Raw genomic sequence first — 15,250 nt, 5'->3', positions numbered from 1 at the left:
GTCACTTAGAAACCAATTCCTATCTTGCTGCAGATATTGCAGTTCTATCCCTACACTCAGTGTGAGGAGACCTACTCCTTCACTGCTGGAGGAGCTAAAGGAGTACATTTCAGAATGATATTTACGGATTGGTGCTGCTGAAAATGAAGAAGGCACTCCCTTCAGGGATTGGTGTTATCTTCTCCTTCATATTTAGTTCTGATATTCTACGGGGACGCGGGCCTGCTGGCACCTCAGGTTCATCCTCCTCATCTTCTTCATCTTCACCTACTTTAATTTAAACATTTATTTTACTAAAAATAAGAAGGATTACATTTTTTTCACAAAGATATAAAATTGTATTAATACATACATGGCTTACAGAAGAAGTTATATTTACACAGCTTTATACCATGTATACCCTATCTTATATACCACAGCTTTAAATATCTATGAAAAAATACGAATCAATCTATGAATGTTCAGAAGTCCATGAGGGGTGACAGGTTTCACGACAGAGTACTGAAGTACTGAAGCAGTTAGCAGATGTTATAACTGTACCCCTCTCAATAATTTACCAAAGGTCTTGGGAGTCTGGGGAGGTCCCTGAGGACTGGAAATAGGCAGTGTTATATATAGTGTCGTCTACAAGAAGGATCATAGTGAATGAGGCTATGTCTGGCTGGCAGCAGGTCACTAGCAATGTCCCCCAGGGTCAGTTCAAGGACCAGACCTGCTCAACACTTTTATCACTGAGCTGGATGCAGGACTGGAATGCATCCTTAGAAAGTTCACTAATGATACTAAACTGGGAGGAGATGTTGATTCCCTCCTGCAAGAGGTCTTGCAGAGGGATCTAGATAGACTGGAGCATTAGACAATCAGCAAATAGCATGAAATTCAACAGAGGTAAGTGCCAGGTCCTGCACTTGAAATAGTAGAGTCTGGGAGAAAGGTATCTGGGGATACTAGGTGACAGCAGGCTCAGAATGAGCCAGCCACATGCCCTGGCAGCCACAACAGTAAACCATGTTTGCAAACGTAGCATAGCCAGTTGGTCAAAAGAATTGATTCTGACACTACATACATAGCCTTGGTGCAGCTTCACTTTGAATAATATGTGTGCTCTGGACTCCACAATATGAGAAACAGGTAACACAATATAAGGAACACGTTGCCCATAGAGGTTGTGGATGCCCCATCCAGGGAGGCGTTCAAGACGAGGCTGGTTGTGGCTCTGGGCAGCCTGGTCCAGTGGTTGGCAACCCTGCCCACAGCAGGGGGGTTGAAACTAGATGATCTTTAAGGTCCTTTTCAACCCAGGCCATTCTATGATTCTATGATGATAAGAAGGATGTTAAGGCTCTTGAAAGCATCCAGAGGAGGGCAATAAAACTGATAAAAAGACTGGAGGGCATGTCCTGTGAGGAGAGGCTGAGGACTCACTCCCCCTGTTCATGTGCCAGAAGCCCCACACCAGCTCAGACTCTGACTATCAGCCCATGCCTGAGCTGTATTGTAGGACTCTGCGCACTATCTGATCAACAAGCACTCCAATAGTAAGGTAGAAACAGATTTCTGTAATAGATGTTCAAACAATCAGATCTGATTTTTAGATAGAGGTGTTCGCAGGACCGGAAGATGCTGAGATAAAAGTGACTGAACACCTTCAGCCCTGGAATGTCTTTTTACTGCAAAACATTTTAGAATTTGCTTTCACATCCAGGTAACTACTAGCACAAGAGCCTTCAGGCTCACGGTATTAACCCTCATGTTTGCACTGTCAAGAGAGCCAAAGAAAAATGTTGTACTTAGCAACTTAAAGACCCATTTATCCAATGATAACAGAGTACAATTTCATTGATTTCAAAAGAATTGATTCAGTGTTCAGAGAGAGCAGTTTATGATATTTTAACTAACAAATTTAAATGTTTTTGTCTTTGGACTGGTATTCACATACCTGGTACATCACAGGGTGGATAGGGATCTTTATCTTCATCCTCTCCTTCTCCATATTCAGCAATTGTCACCTGCGACAATGAAAGAGGAGAAAATAGTTTTCAGTAGAGCTTTGCATACAGAGTTTAGCAGAAAGCAGAACAACTATGACTCTGAAGTCAAGCAAGTCATGCCCATGTTCACTCTGATTTTTTTTTTAAACAGGGCAGTCCTGCGAAGGGAGAAGAATTGACATTTTAATATATGTTTTTAAAATATGAGTTTTCTATAATATCCATATACTTTTAGCTGGGCACATTACAATCACAATATGACCAACAGGTTTGGTAAAAATGAGAAAAACTAAGAATGGTTGAAAAATCAACTATGAATTCATCATTTACTAATCTCTTCCACTGGATTTACCAGGATTAATACATTCAGGGATACTAAGGTAATGTCAAATTTGACTTTTCCTTCTTAGGATATTGAAATCAAAAGGATTTTCTGGGCTAAGAGATTCTGCAAAGATGCCAAGCATCAGAACTAACAGTTTTCTCTCCCTGGAAAAGAAGGTACGGATGATGACTTCATAAAAGAAATCACATAAAGAATAGTAGGCCTGAAAAGTAATTCCTTCTTAAACAGATATATTTTAAAAAATAAACACCTTACTATCCTTGGGCTTCTTTTGGTCACCTTCTGACTTCTCACTTTTTTTATTTTCCAGACTCTCTTTTCTAAGAAAATACAAACAAACAAGAACAATTACAATGCAAATCATGTAAAGACAGAAGATTTAGAGTGAATTATAAGCATTCTTTTAAAAGTTGAGTATACATAAAAACATACAGTAAAAAATTTAAGTAATATTTAAGTGATTTGCACAGAAGCAGTCATCAAAGTAATAAAATCGACTGCATTTGAATGCACCTAATCCATTTAAAACATTATCATTTTGAATTTAACTGCAGAAGTTAATCCCTAAAAAATTAAATGAATGATTCTTACTCTTTTCTAGATGGATAAAATGTGCCCTTGGACTCAAATAATTTGCCCTGACTTCAATATGCTGCGCTAACCTCAAAGAAAGGTCTTCTTGCCTGTATAAGGCCTACAGAACTGATTCCAAATGGTCTTTTTCACTGTCAAGAACAGATACATTCTTGTTCTAATTGTACAATAAATCCTACCATTGTGATGTTTAAACATCAGTTGGCTTATCATTATCTCCTTAGATCACCCTATTTTCCCAATCACTAGCCAACTTTTATCTAAAATCACTCTAAGTGGGTCTTACTTTAATGTCAAGGTCAATTCTGTTCTTTGTTTCCCAAATCCAATAAATATTGCAGATAGTGAAGGCATTTATACAAAGAAAATCCTTACAAGAAAGAATTCAGTACTCTCCTCCTCCCTTCTGCTCATTCATCGTGCCTGAGCTGTTTTACCTTGCATTCTTTTTCCTTTCCTTTTCTTCTGCTTCTTCTTTCTGAGCTGTATTTAGACTTTCGGCATCTGCCAAATTATCCACAGCAATGGCCAAGAAGACATTTAGCAAGATATCTATTTCAAATCATTTTAAGGACATTATGCCTTATGACACTTTGTTTAGTTTATTATCAGTATAAACACTGACAATGTGAGAGAGATAAATCCCATGTTCCCAACCTTAAGTGCAGAGATGGGTGATGTTGAAATGTAGCACAAATAACACTCACTTCACAGACTAGAATAATACTCAATGTAAAATCAGCCAAGATCCAGGAGGATCACTGATTTAAAATAATGGAATACTTGCTGTTTTTCATTTTTTGTTTTTTGTTGTTTTGTTTTTTTTTTTTAAATAAAAGGAAACTTAACTTTATGCTAACCTGACCATGTTTCAAATTCAAATGCAAAACACTGTATTTTGAAAGTCAACAGTGTTCAGGCACTTTGAAAAAATTATTTTTATAATGTTGTCTTCTGTATATGAAAATCTGTATCAAATTTTGTACTTCAGTCTCTATCAGTTATGTACAAATACTGATATAAGTACAGTGTAGTACAGAAGATAGAATGTTTTTGCCCTTTTATTACCTTCTGACCTTTTAAGAATTTAGGAGAACGACACCAGTTTCTGTTGCTGTATGGGACCAAGGGATTATTTCCAGTACACTGAAGACAGGGAAGGGGAATGCTTCTAAAGAATTAATCCTAACTGACTCAGCATTTCTCCTTGTCAATTTCTCTCATCTGGTCCTTGCAGTATACAGTGGATCACTGGCTCCATTGTCAGTGTGTGTCAGACCTAACAGATCTGCACAAAGCATCAAAAGGATGAACAGGAAATTACTGTCAGAGAGATCAAACTACATCAATTCATTTTGAGAAGAAGAGATGTCAATAGAGACAAGCAGGTAGAATAAGGCTGTTTTCCAATTGAAGGAAGAGTAACAATTTTTTTTTGTTCCTGCCACTGTGGTGATTGGAGATGCACTTGGAGATCACTGCAATCTCATTCATCAGGGAATGTAAAAAAGGAGAATTGCTCTACAAAGTCAATTCAAAGGACTTAGCATGTGCCAAATGAGCATACATGTCCATTGCAACTTACTCCCTTCTAGAGAAATCTTGCCTGTGCCCCTGGCATGGTTACACCCTGGCACACAGTCCTATTTGGAGATGTTTCCAGGAAGCACAAAGGATACAGTTACCGCAGATGAAGAGGATAATGAAATATATGCAGACTATCATGCCTGACGATGATGGGCCACCATACGCCATTATGCCATCATACATAACAGCATTCCAGTCTTCACCTGTTAGAATCTAAGAAGCAGATATATTATTAATAACTCTACATAAAAAAAAAAAGTGTGAGAGAATTATGTTTCCTCTGCTCAAAATACACAATAAAGCTAACCTTCTGTATACAAAAACTACTAGTGAGGAGATAGGAAGCTGATACAGAGCTGAGTCTCACAGGGTCAGCCTGAAACATTGACCTACAATGTCTGAAACCAAACACTGTGGTAATGTGCAACGTCTGCAAAGCTGAACATGAAAATGGTTAGAAAGATGGAACCTATTATCCTGATCTCTAATCTTTAAAATTGTAATGAACCTGGTAGTGTCTCTTTAAAGAAATTCATACTTATTTCTGTATTATAGTAAGTGATAGAAACCCATATGCAAATAGGCCCTCTAACAATGCATCTGAATTTTTCCATAGGGAAAAGCTGAACTTTTCTATCGTAAATGAAGTTAAAGGAAAAAAATTAATTAAAATGAAACAACATGCCACCTCTTTTTCTAAGTGTATATTTGATGGACAAAGGAGATATTTTTTGTGAAGTAATATGACAGCTATGTTGCATAGATAGATAAATAAGACATGAAACAAATGGTACAAATGGTGCAGAATTACCAGAGTACTGAATTTAATGAGCAGAATGCTACTTGAAGTAAACTGAATAAATAGTATTTGTGATTTTGCTTTCAGGCAACATGATCACTTAAACAGTTTTGCTGATCACCAAAGATAAAATGTTTCATAGGGGATGAAAGACAGTTACCTGGAATACAGTTAAAAGAGCTTGTGGAAAATTATCGAAGGTGCTCCGTTTTGTTTGAGTTTCATCAAAATTAAATTTGCCTCCAAACAGCTGCATTCCAAGCAACGAGAAGATTATGATGAAGAGGAAAAGCAGAAGCAACAGTGAAGCAATGGACTTCATTGAGTTTAACAAGGATGCTACCAAGTTGCTCAGGGATGCCCAGTGCCTATAAATTAAAATGCGTGTGTTAACACACACCGAAAAGAAAACAAAACATAACAAAACAAACCAACCAAAAAAAAAAAAACAACCAAAAGAACAGTAAAAGAGCAGTGCATGATGAAGTATTACAAAAGAATTGCTGATCACCCTTCAGCTATCCCTAAAGTTAGCAGTATTAGTTAATCTTACCTTGTTACTTTAAAAATACGCAGGAGACGAACACAGCGAAACACTGAAATTCCAAGGGGTGACATAATTTCCAACTCCACCAAAATGGTTTCAACAATGCCACCACAAACAACGAAGCAATCAAAGCGGTTAAAAAGAGAAACAAAATAAGCCTGTAGACCCAAGCTGTACATCTTTACTAACATTTCACAGGTGAACAAAGCCAGAAGAACTTTATTTGCGATATCTGGAACAAAATATTAAAAAAAAAATAACATGACATTTCTGAATTGTCTCATAGCTTCCATTTTCATTTTAACATCTTAATACTATACTTCCTGTACAGCCTGTTGCTTCAAAAGAAAGAAATGAATGGTTTCATTAATTTCGTTTATTTTTTAATTTGGACAATATTTGTTGCTTAACATGACATAAGTTGCACAAGGATGCCAAGCTTCCTGCCACCTAAGTACTATTCATTTTTCCAACATGTTGGGCAGTTCATGGCTGCTCAACTCACAACTTGAGTCCACACTTTAACTTGAACAACACAGCCCACAGTGGGCCATGCAGTGCCAGTTACCATTTTCTTCCTCACCTTTCAAGCATGATTTAACAACAAAAGTACAGGTATTTACAATTTAGTATTGTCCATTTTTTTGCTGGTACGCAATTAAGCTCTGTTACAGAAATGGAAATCTAATACATTCAATCATTTCTTGTATCACCCTTTGGATGGGCTGAATATCTTCAGGACAGCAACAAACAAAATGGCAAAGTATGAAAGATATACAGAATGCAAGTGTCCATAGTCACAAACAGGACAAATAATTTTTGACTGTACCTTGGATCTGGGTCAGCCAGTCAGGTTGGTTATAATGTTCCGATGAGATAGTTAATGTGTTCAGAAAGACCAAGACAATAACAAGCCAATAAAATGTGACAGATTTTACTGCAGCTCTACATTTTCTTCGATTAAATCGATTCCAGCGACGCCAGCGTCGACTGAAAATTCAAATAAAAATAAATTTTTATTATACAGAAAATGCATGTGAACATAAAGAGGGTTTCATCTCTGAAGAAGAATAGTGCAAGTATACACGTGAGAGTAGGTGCATTTACATAAAAACATGTAGAGTAATTCAGATACTTGTGTAAATTATTATCAGTTGCAGATTAAGGAGTGCTAATTTCTTATTCCTCTTTTAGATTTTGTTGAGTATTTTTAAAAGTAAACCACAACTTTGGGAGTGACAATTATATTGAACTGGATTCAATATTTCATTGAGTAACAGGACAATTAAGTAATCTGTCTTTCCAGGCCCCATAAAATTAATAGTAGTAAAGAAAAGCCCACAAAGCAAAAGAAACAGAATTCAGATGACGTTTAGTCTGAAAATGTAGGCTTTAAGATAAACTATGGGCACAATTCAGACAGGATCAAACAAGGCAGTATCACAAAAATGACACTAATAGCTTTTGAAAATTGTTACAAATAACTAGGTGAATTGGTTAGCACTTCCAGTGCCTGAATTAGCAGATAATGTATTGAGTATATGTAAGGTTAGAAATGCTTTAAATCTCTTTCAGTAAATAGTATCTACATACAATAATGCCGTAATAAAAACATCTGAGTTGTTGATGCATTCAGACATTAACATTTTCTTTGCACACCTTCAGCTTGTAGCATTGGAAATAAATACATGTTTTGATACTGGTACAAAGATGTTTCAGACCTTTGCAGTACTCTAACTATTTAAAGGAAAAATACCCTGTCCTGACCTAAAGCAACACTACATGCAAGAACACTCATATCTTGCCAGTCCTTGGCTCAAGAGCACGATGCCCACAGCCAGCACTGGGAAGGCTCACTACAGAGTAGGCAAAACAGCTTTCCTTAGACTTACAGAACACTTTATCTTTGAAGCCAAGCCAGTGAGACAAAGATAATATTGTTTGGATCTCTCTACTCATACGAGCCAAGAGCACCCTCAATGTCTGTGAGTCATCACTCTCTAAAGCTAATGGGACTTTTCTTCTCTGGGGTCTGTGGAATCAGTGACAAAATGCTCCAGCTAAATGGTGCACATATGAAAACACTTCTGAAGAGTATGCAATGGCACGCACATGTACAAGTGCTTGAACGATATGAGCATATTAAAAAATCTATAGAAATACAAATTCAAAAAGGAAAAAACAGTAATGTTCTGCCTTCATAGATTGGAATAACTAAAGAAATAAATAGAAATAATCAGTAAGTAGATGGCTTGCTGTGACAAAAGAACTTGGGAATATACAAAATAGGAAAACAAATTATATGAATTTCTATCAATAGTTTTCTATTTTTTAGTAACTATTCCTCCCAGTTATAAAATACTAACATAATTTTGGGGGAAGAATGAAACATATCCTTTTATTTTGAAGAAAAAATCCATTTTCATAAATTTGCAATGACATAGTACTGTTTTATGAAATTATGAAGCATTTTTCACAAAATATAGCAGTTGAATAAGTATTCAAACCACAAAGGACACTTTTAATTGATACTGTTTGTTACAACAAACCAAATTGTTCAGTGTTTATGTTCTCATTAAATAATTTATCACTTTTTCTTCATAACTAGTCATGAGTAAACCATTATTCTCACAAATATGTTCCCAGTATCACTTTCATTTGGTCAAGAATTGGTCCTTTAGGTCCTAGTCACAAATCTGAAACCAGCTTGAAATGGGAAATCTAGACTTGCACCATGACTGAACTCAGAATCATAGAATCATAGAATGGCTTGGGTTGGAAAGGACCTCAAGGATCATCAGGCTCCAACCCCTCTGCCACAGGCAGGGCTGCCATCCTCCATATCTAATACTAGACCAGGCTGCACAGGGCCCAGTTCAACCTGGCCTTGAACACCTCCAGGGACGGGGCATCCACAAGCTCTCTGGGCAGCCTGTTCCAGCACCTCACCACTCTCTTGGTAAAGAACTTCCCCCGATATCTAACCTAAATCTTCTCTCCTTCAACTTAAAACTCAGCATCCCATCAAATCAGTCACCACAGCCTATGATGTTTAACTTGGTTATCTGCAATCCATTTGTATTTTTTACATTTCTAGTAGATCTATATAAAACTAGCAACATTCATTTTCAGATTATTTTTTTATCTGTGGTGTTTCAGAATAACATGACATTTTTCAAAACTGGACTTTCTTGCTAGAATCACATGTGTAATTCTTGCATCTTTGAGTTTGGAGTGCCTCGTGTTTTCACTAGTCTGCTCACAGAGATGTAAAGACTGATGCTCAAGACAAATTCTTCTGTAACTGTGGGCAGTAACATCTGTGCAGGAACCCTTGCCTTCACTACCAGAAGAGAAAAGCAGCAGCTCTAGTATCAAAACATCTCAAATCCACCTGGAAGATTACAAATAGATCATATTTACCTATATACGTATGCTAGGATAATGTGTGGTTGATATAAACTGGCAGATAATTGCTGTATCTTTCCAGGATATAAAACTCTTAACCAAGTAGCCATCTAACTCATCAGAAATATATTTCCAAATACTAACTTCAGTTTTCACCTGCGGCATAGTAAGTAATACATGCAATAAAAAGTATTTTCTCCTTTTATCCAAAAGCAAAAAAGTTCACAGTCAAACAAATAATTTTGACAAATTACATCCTGATTTACTTTGCCCTGAGACACAGTGTACTTCCCTTGCAGAACAACATTCCTGAGGCTGGAGTGAGAATCAGGCCAAAAGAGTGAAAATAAGATCAGGATTTGTCATTTTGAAACAGTAAAATTTAAAGCACAATAAATAAAAAATAAACATCTTAGACCATAATGATGTGTAAAGTGTACAAAGAAAAAAAAATGATTAAAAAAAGAGAGGAAAATACTGACCTGAACTTGGATTTTGAGATGGTTTGACTGAAAGAAAAGAAAAACAAAATTTTAAGAGTGATGAAAAATTAGCTAACACAAATTCAATCATCTCTTTGGAATGATTTTTCAAATCAATAAATTGGAATTACATATGCATAAAAATAAGCTCCCCAAAATGCTTTGGGAATGCTGAAATATTACTATCTGTTATTTATTTTCTGTAATACCATCTAAAAGCTCTACAAATATTCTAAGTGAAAGAAAGGAAATCCTTTAAAGCTAAGTAAATTATCTGATTGTGTAGAATATGCCTGGAAAGCATGAAATTCTGTGCAAAGAAACAGCAAACACCATTGCGGATACAATTTCCATACTGTTCATATTGTTCCATTTAGGATAATTGCTGCATTCAATAAAAGCTTACAGGAAAATATGATGCCATTGGAAGTTTAGTTGAACTTACCTACATGTTTCCTAACTTGAAGTTTAGGAGGGCACTAATGCTAGAATCATTGGTTTAACATAAAACATTAAAAAAAGGCCAAAAATTTGCTGCACAAAGCTTGAGATGAATTTTTGAAAGCAATTTTGGCTAAATAAGCAATGGGGAGAGAATGATTCTTTTAAATTTTGAGATGAGGAGGTGTCCTGGTTTTGGCTAGGATAGAGTTAATTTCCTTCCTAGTAGCCGGTATGGTGCTGTGTTTTGGATTTAGGATGAGAATAATGTTGATTATGCACTAATATCGTAGTTGTTGCAGAGCTGTGCTTACACTTAGTTGAGGACTTACGGCTTCTCATGTTGGCAGGGACAACACAAGTGGGGCTGGAAGGGCACAGAACCAGGATGGCTGACCCAAACTGGACACAAGGGTAACCCATACAATACAGAGTCACGCTGAACAATAAAAGCTGGGGGTTGGCTGGTGGGGCTGTCACTGCTCAGGGACCAGCTGGGCATTGGTCAGCAAGTGGTAAGCAACTGCACTGCGTATCACATTTTTTGTTTGTTTTCTTTCTTTCTTTACCTCAACCCACAAGTTCTAGGACTTTTACACTTACAGTTCTCTCCCCCCCATCTCACTGTGGGGGAATGAGCCAATTGCTGCGTGGTGCTGAGCTGCCCGTGGGGCTGAACCACAGCAGGAGAACGCTTCAAAACCTTCAGTGTGTACTCACCATAAGCTCCCGCAGCATGCTGGGTTCTCTCCTTCTCCACTCACATTCTCTGTGTTCACTGACTCGGTTTCACTGGTGGGCATGCTTGCTGTTAGGAGACAGCAATTGTTTTAGACTGATAGCCAAGCAGGGCATTACACAGCATCTGATCTCCTGCTCTATGACAAGAATGCTTCCACATTTTGCAGATCTAATGAGAGCTCAGAAGGGCTGAGGAATAGCAGATGAAGTTAAAAAGACACTTCATCAGTCCTTCACATGTAGCAAAAGAAAGCACACAGAATTCCAGAATGTATTATAACTTTTTGTTTTGTTTCAGTGATTCATCATAACTGCAGAAAATGCACTACAGTATACAATGTAGAGAGATTTTGGAACAAAGAGAAGAGTAATCCTAATAAATAAACCAGTGCTAGATTCTGTGACCTTTTAAGTGTCCTGTTACCACTTTGGAGGTGATTATCAGTTGAACTCTTGCTAACATATTGCTAATTCCAAGAAATACTAAAGTTCCTGTGAAAATAGGGACTTGCACTTTGATCATACTGACCACTCTATGCTTTTGATTCCATTACGAAATTATCAAGGTAAGACATTAAAAATTAATTGTGCCTGCAAATTATCATATGAGAAGTCAGGAAGGAGCACCCGGAATGGCAGAATGGGTATTACAAGGGATGCTAGTAAAAAGGGGGTCATTACATTTGTAACACATCAGTTAATTACTGCACATGTGGTGGATCACAGAGCAGTTGAGGTTGGAAGAGACCTCTGGAGGTCACCTGGTCCAATCCCCACTCAAGCAGGGATCAGAGTTACCAATTGCAGCTAATGATTTATTAGACAAAGCTCACTTGACAATTGTTCATCACCATTTACGTCTACCAATGTAGAATAAGTGTTAGGAAAGGATGAACAACCAAAGTTCTCAGTACTTCCTGGGGGGAACAGTACCTCTATGCAAAGCAAGCACTAAAGGAAAACCTCAGGAACAAGAAAAATGTCAAATTAATGTTTCTGGCTTATATAGTAGAAATACTATACTAAAGAGAGAGAAGGTGGAAATTACTGTAGAACAGCAAGAAAAAAAAAGCATGAAATAATATCTTAAAGGTATTATGGGTTGTGCCTCCTGATAGTTTGTTGCTTTTTTCTATATTGCCTCAGTACTGACCTAGAGATACATGCTAGTGGTCACAGGTAGGAAGGTTTACATGCTCATCACTTCCATATTTGAGAGACTGACAACTCTATGCAGCAAAGCTGAGAACCTGCCCCCACAAATGTAAGTCGCCATGGTATGATATGCTAAACACAGACTTGGCATAGCAAAGGAAGATCCAAAATGTCCATGCACGTGTTTGAATCAAACAAGGCACTCCAAGCAGTAAGCACAGCAAAACTTTTTTTCACAAGGTTCTTCTGTTTTGGTTATTCTTTTTAAACATTACTTTAACTACAGTATACACAAATAACCCCTGGTCAGCACCTGCAAGTGCCTCAATTATAATATTATATAAATGGAAGTTAAAAGAAAAATGAATAGTACTAGTCCTGTATCAGCTTCACAGCTTTCAGTCATGGAGTTAAAAGGAATTTCATTCAAAACTAAAGCAAGTAATCTTTGTTGGTATCCAAATTCAATTAATATTGACAACTGTTTAAGAAGGAAAACACAAAACTTTTCCAAGCACTGTCTCAGATCTTCAGAATGAAGAGTTGTTACTTAAAAATCAGTTGCAATAAATGCAAGGAGTTTCCCTGTCTAGTTAGGAATGGAAATAGTTATCTTTTGCTGTGTGATATTACACTGTTAGGAAACACAACCTGATAGCCGCCTAGTGAACATTTCAGCATTTGTCATGGGCAACTGCACACATAAGAGTGCAGAAGTCTTGTTCCAAACATTGTTATTAAGAGCCGCAATATAAAAACAGAGCTAGGCTCACCTTTGCAGTACGTTTTACAAGGGCAACATGTGCAACTGCCTCTCATGCTTGTGTCCAATACACCAACCCTTCTCTCATCTAAGAGTAGTACCCAGAATCCAGTCACTCAGTATCACACAAGTGCTTATTTATTTTGAATACATGTAATATAATTTAAAAAAATGTTTAAAGTAATATAATTTTAATCCATGTCTACCCAGTGATATCAGCCCTTTTTGAACACAACTGCATTAAGAAAAACAAAGTTTCAAAGACAAAAATCTTTGTTCCTATTGTCAGTTCCATAGCTTAAATACAGCCAGGATGTCACCTTTTATTTCAAACAGGGTACTGCTCTAGTGTCATTAGTGACTTGCAGGTGCTGTGTTACCAAAAGGGAAGAGAAAAAGAACCATGGCAGTTCAGTTGAAATGAGGAACACAACTTCTACTATCCTGTAATTTGTACGCCAACAGAAAAACTTGACAGAAGTACTGAGAAAAGCAGCATGTGGAAGTCTAGCTCCAACAGTGCTGGCAAGTCTTTAAACCTTTAGCTAGAAGGAAAGAGCAAGAGCACTGCATGACCACATTCCCGCTAACTATTGCAAGCAACTTGGCAAGTCTTGAAAAGACTCAGTTCCAAGAGCACAGCTTTGTGAGGGTGGTGTGTGCTGGGCACAGTGCACAGAAGGCCAGCTTTGAGGTCTTTAAACTGGTACTCCAGCACTCATAGGAAGACAGCAGATTTTCTTAATTTGTCTTTTTTTGCCCTTATTTTAAAGGAAAGAATGCTTGCATTAGGCAGTAGAGCTACCCATACAGCATGCAGCTTGATACCTTCCTGAGGATAGAGAAATTAGGTCAAAAGTATCTGCTATTACATTTTGTTTATGAGGATAAGAAAATAGCTACCGGAGAGAATCTTATGATTACTAAACATGGTACTATACTGGCAACATTCTAGAGTGAACCTTGCAGAATGGTCTCCTTGTGCCTGCTAATAGCTGGTTGGCTATTAGCCAACCACAGTTGACTAATAGTTCCATAAAATTCAATACTGTCCTAATTCTTTGTCAGATCAGTATGTCGATTTTCTGAATACTTTATGCCAAATCTTTGAGGTAATCACAAAGGAAATGAGAACAAAAAAAAAAAACCTAGAAGAGAATTCATTGAAAATTCATCACAAATTTCCCTAAATCTACTTTATGTCCGGAAAGCACATCAGAAAGAAGGGGTTCTCACTGCTTGGTCTATGAAGCACCTCAGGATAAGGTCAGCTTATGGAGGGGCTGCCAGAAAAATGTTCCACATGACACTGTAGTGAGGTATCTGCTTGCACAGTGCAGATTTAATTTTGGTACTGACAACATTTATTCTTACGGGCTCTCTCTTTTTGTCAGTCAGCCCTCGAAAACTCAAGATAGGCTGAAATGGTTTGGTTACATGATAGTGGAAGGAGAGTGAAATAATCCATCTTATCACATATGAGTATGTAAATAATTCTAAGCTGATTCAATGTTTATTGAAAATGAGTCCATCAGGTCCTAGCAGTTCCTGACTTAATCTTTTGCATTCTGTTACGGACCAGATTTGCAAGCCTCAGTCTGAGTCACAGTGGTTGTGACATTGTCGTTTCATGACAGCAAGGATATCAGTTGCTCCAATAACTTTGTTTTACATGGGACTAAAACCAGATCTCCTAACTGCTGTCACTGTGATTATGTCAAATCAATACATTCACCAGTATTAAAAGGAAACAGAATGGAAAATATGTAACACACTAGAACCCCTATCTGTCTCCACTGTGAGTGGGAGACAAAATGAAGAAAACACAAATTACAGAAAACTATCAAAAACAAGAGCAGATATAGTAAAAGGTTTTTTGTTATTGTTGTTATGTTCTACATTAAAATTAGAATTACAATAGTAAATATTATTATTATATTGAAGCCACGATATTTTAAACCTGCAATAAATTATAAAGCTTGTGATATACTGTCATGGATTTTTTCACACCTGAATTTAAAACATATTTTGTATATGGTATCTTTAAAAAAGAAAGCCTGCACTTAAATAAAAACATTCAAAAACACTTCAGATAAAATCTAAACAGATTTAAAACTATGCTCTAAGAAGGCAGAGCACTGCAGCACCAGTCATTCAGAAACATGCACTTAGAAGAGCAGAACTGCATGCACCAGCGTCTCCATGCTGTAGATGTGTATGTCTGTGTTACAGAAAATGCATATAACATGTGCTTTCAACAGCTATCACATCAAATGCAGAGAAAGCTCAACTGCAAACTCGAACATGTTTTACCATGTTTATTGGAAGACCGGCCAAAGCAACTAAGTCTGCTTTTCTTCTTTTCTTCCATTAAGTCAGCCAGTGTAACCCCTTCG

The 15,250-nt window shown here is 37.1% G+C and overlaps 1 protein-coding gene across 6 annotated transcripts in view; it reads right to left on the bottom strand.

Moving 5' to 3' along the window:
* The window catches only part of CACNA1D (calcium voltage-gated channel subunit alpha1 D), a 168,918-nt gene that overhangs the window by 56,864 nt on the left and 96,804 nt on the right, over nt 1-15,250 (bottom strand). For all 6 annotated transcript variants that reach the window (XM_021409351.1, XM_021409350.1, XM_021409355.1 and 3 more), the window contains exons 10-19: nt 10,916-11,003; nt 9,755-9,781; nt 6,694-6,854; nt 5,871-6,096; nt 5,478-5,685; nt 4,611-4,731; nt 3,369-3,483; nt 2,588-2,657; nt 1,940-2,009; nt 126-270 (exon numbers count right to left, since the gene is read on the bottom strand). In XM_021409351.1, the coding sequence (XP_021265026.1) occupies nt 126-270; nt 1,940-2,009; nt 2,588-2,657; nt 3,369-3,483; nt 4,611-4,731; nt 5,478-5,685; nt 5,871-6,096; nt 6,694-6,854; nt 9,755-9,781; nt 10,916-11,003 (1,231 nt within the window). The remainder of the gene's footprint in view (nt 1-125; nt 271-1,939; nt 2,010-2,587; nt 2,658-3,368; nt 3,484-4,610; nt 4,732-5,477; nt 5,686-5,870; nt 6,097-6,693; nt 6,855-9,754; nt 9,782-10,915; nt 11,004-15,250) is intronic.

Source organism: Numida meleagris, chromosome 11 (genome assembly GCF_002078875.1).
Source record: "Numida meleagris isolate 19003 breed g44 Domestic line chromosome 11, NumMel1.0, whole genome shotgun sequence".
Taxonomy (NCBI): domain Eukaryota; kingdom Metazoa; phylum Chordata; class Aves; order Galliformes; family Numididae; genus Numida; species Numida meleagris.
Note: the sequence above shows the minus strand (reverse complement) of the source record. Positions and strands in the feature narration are given on the sequence as shown.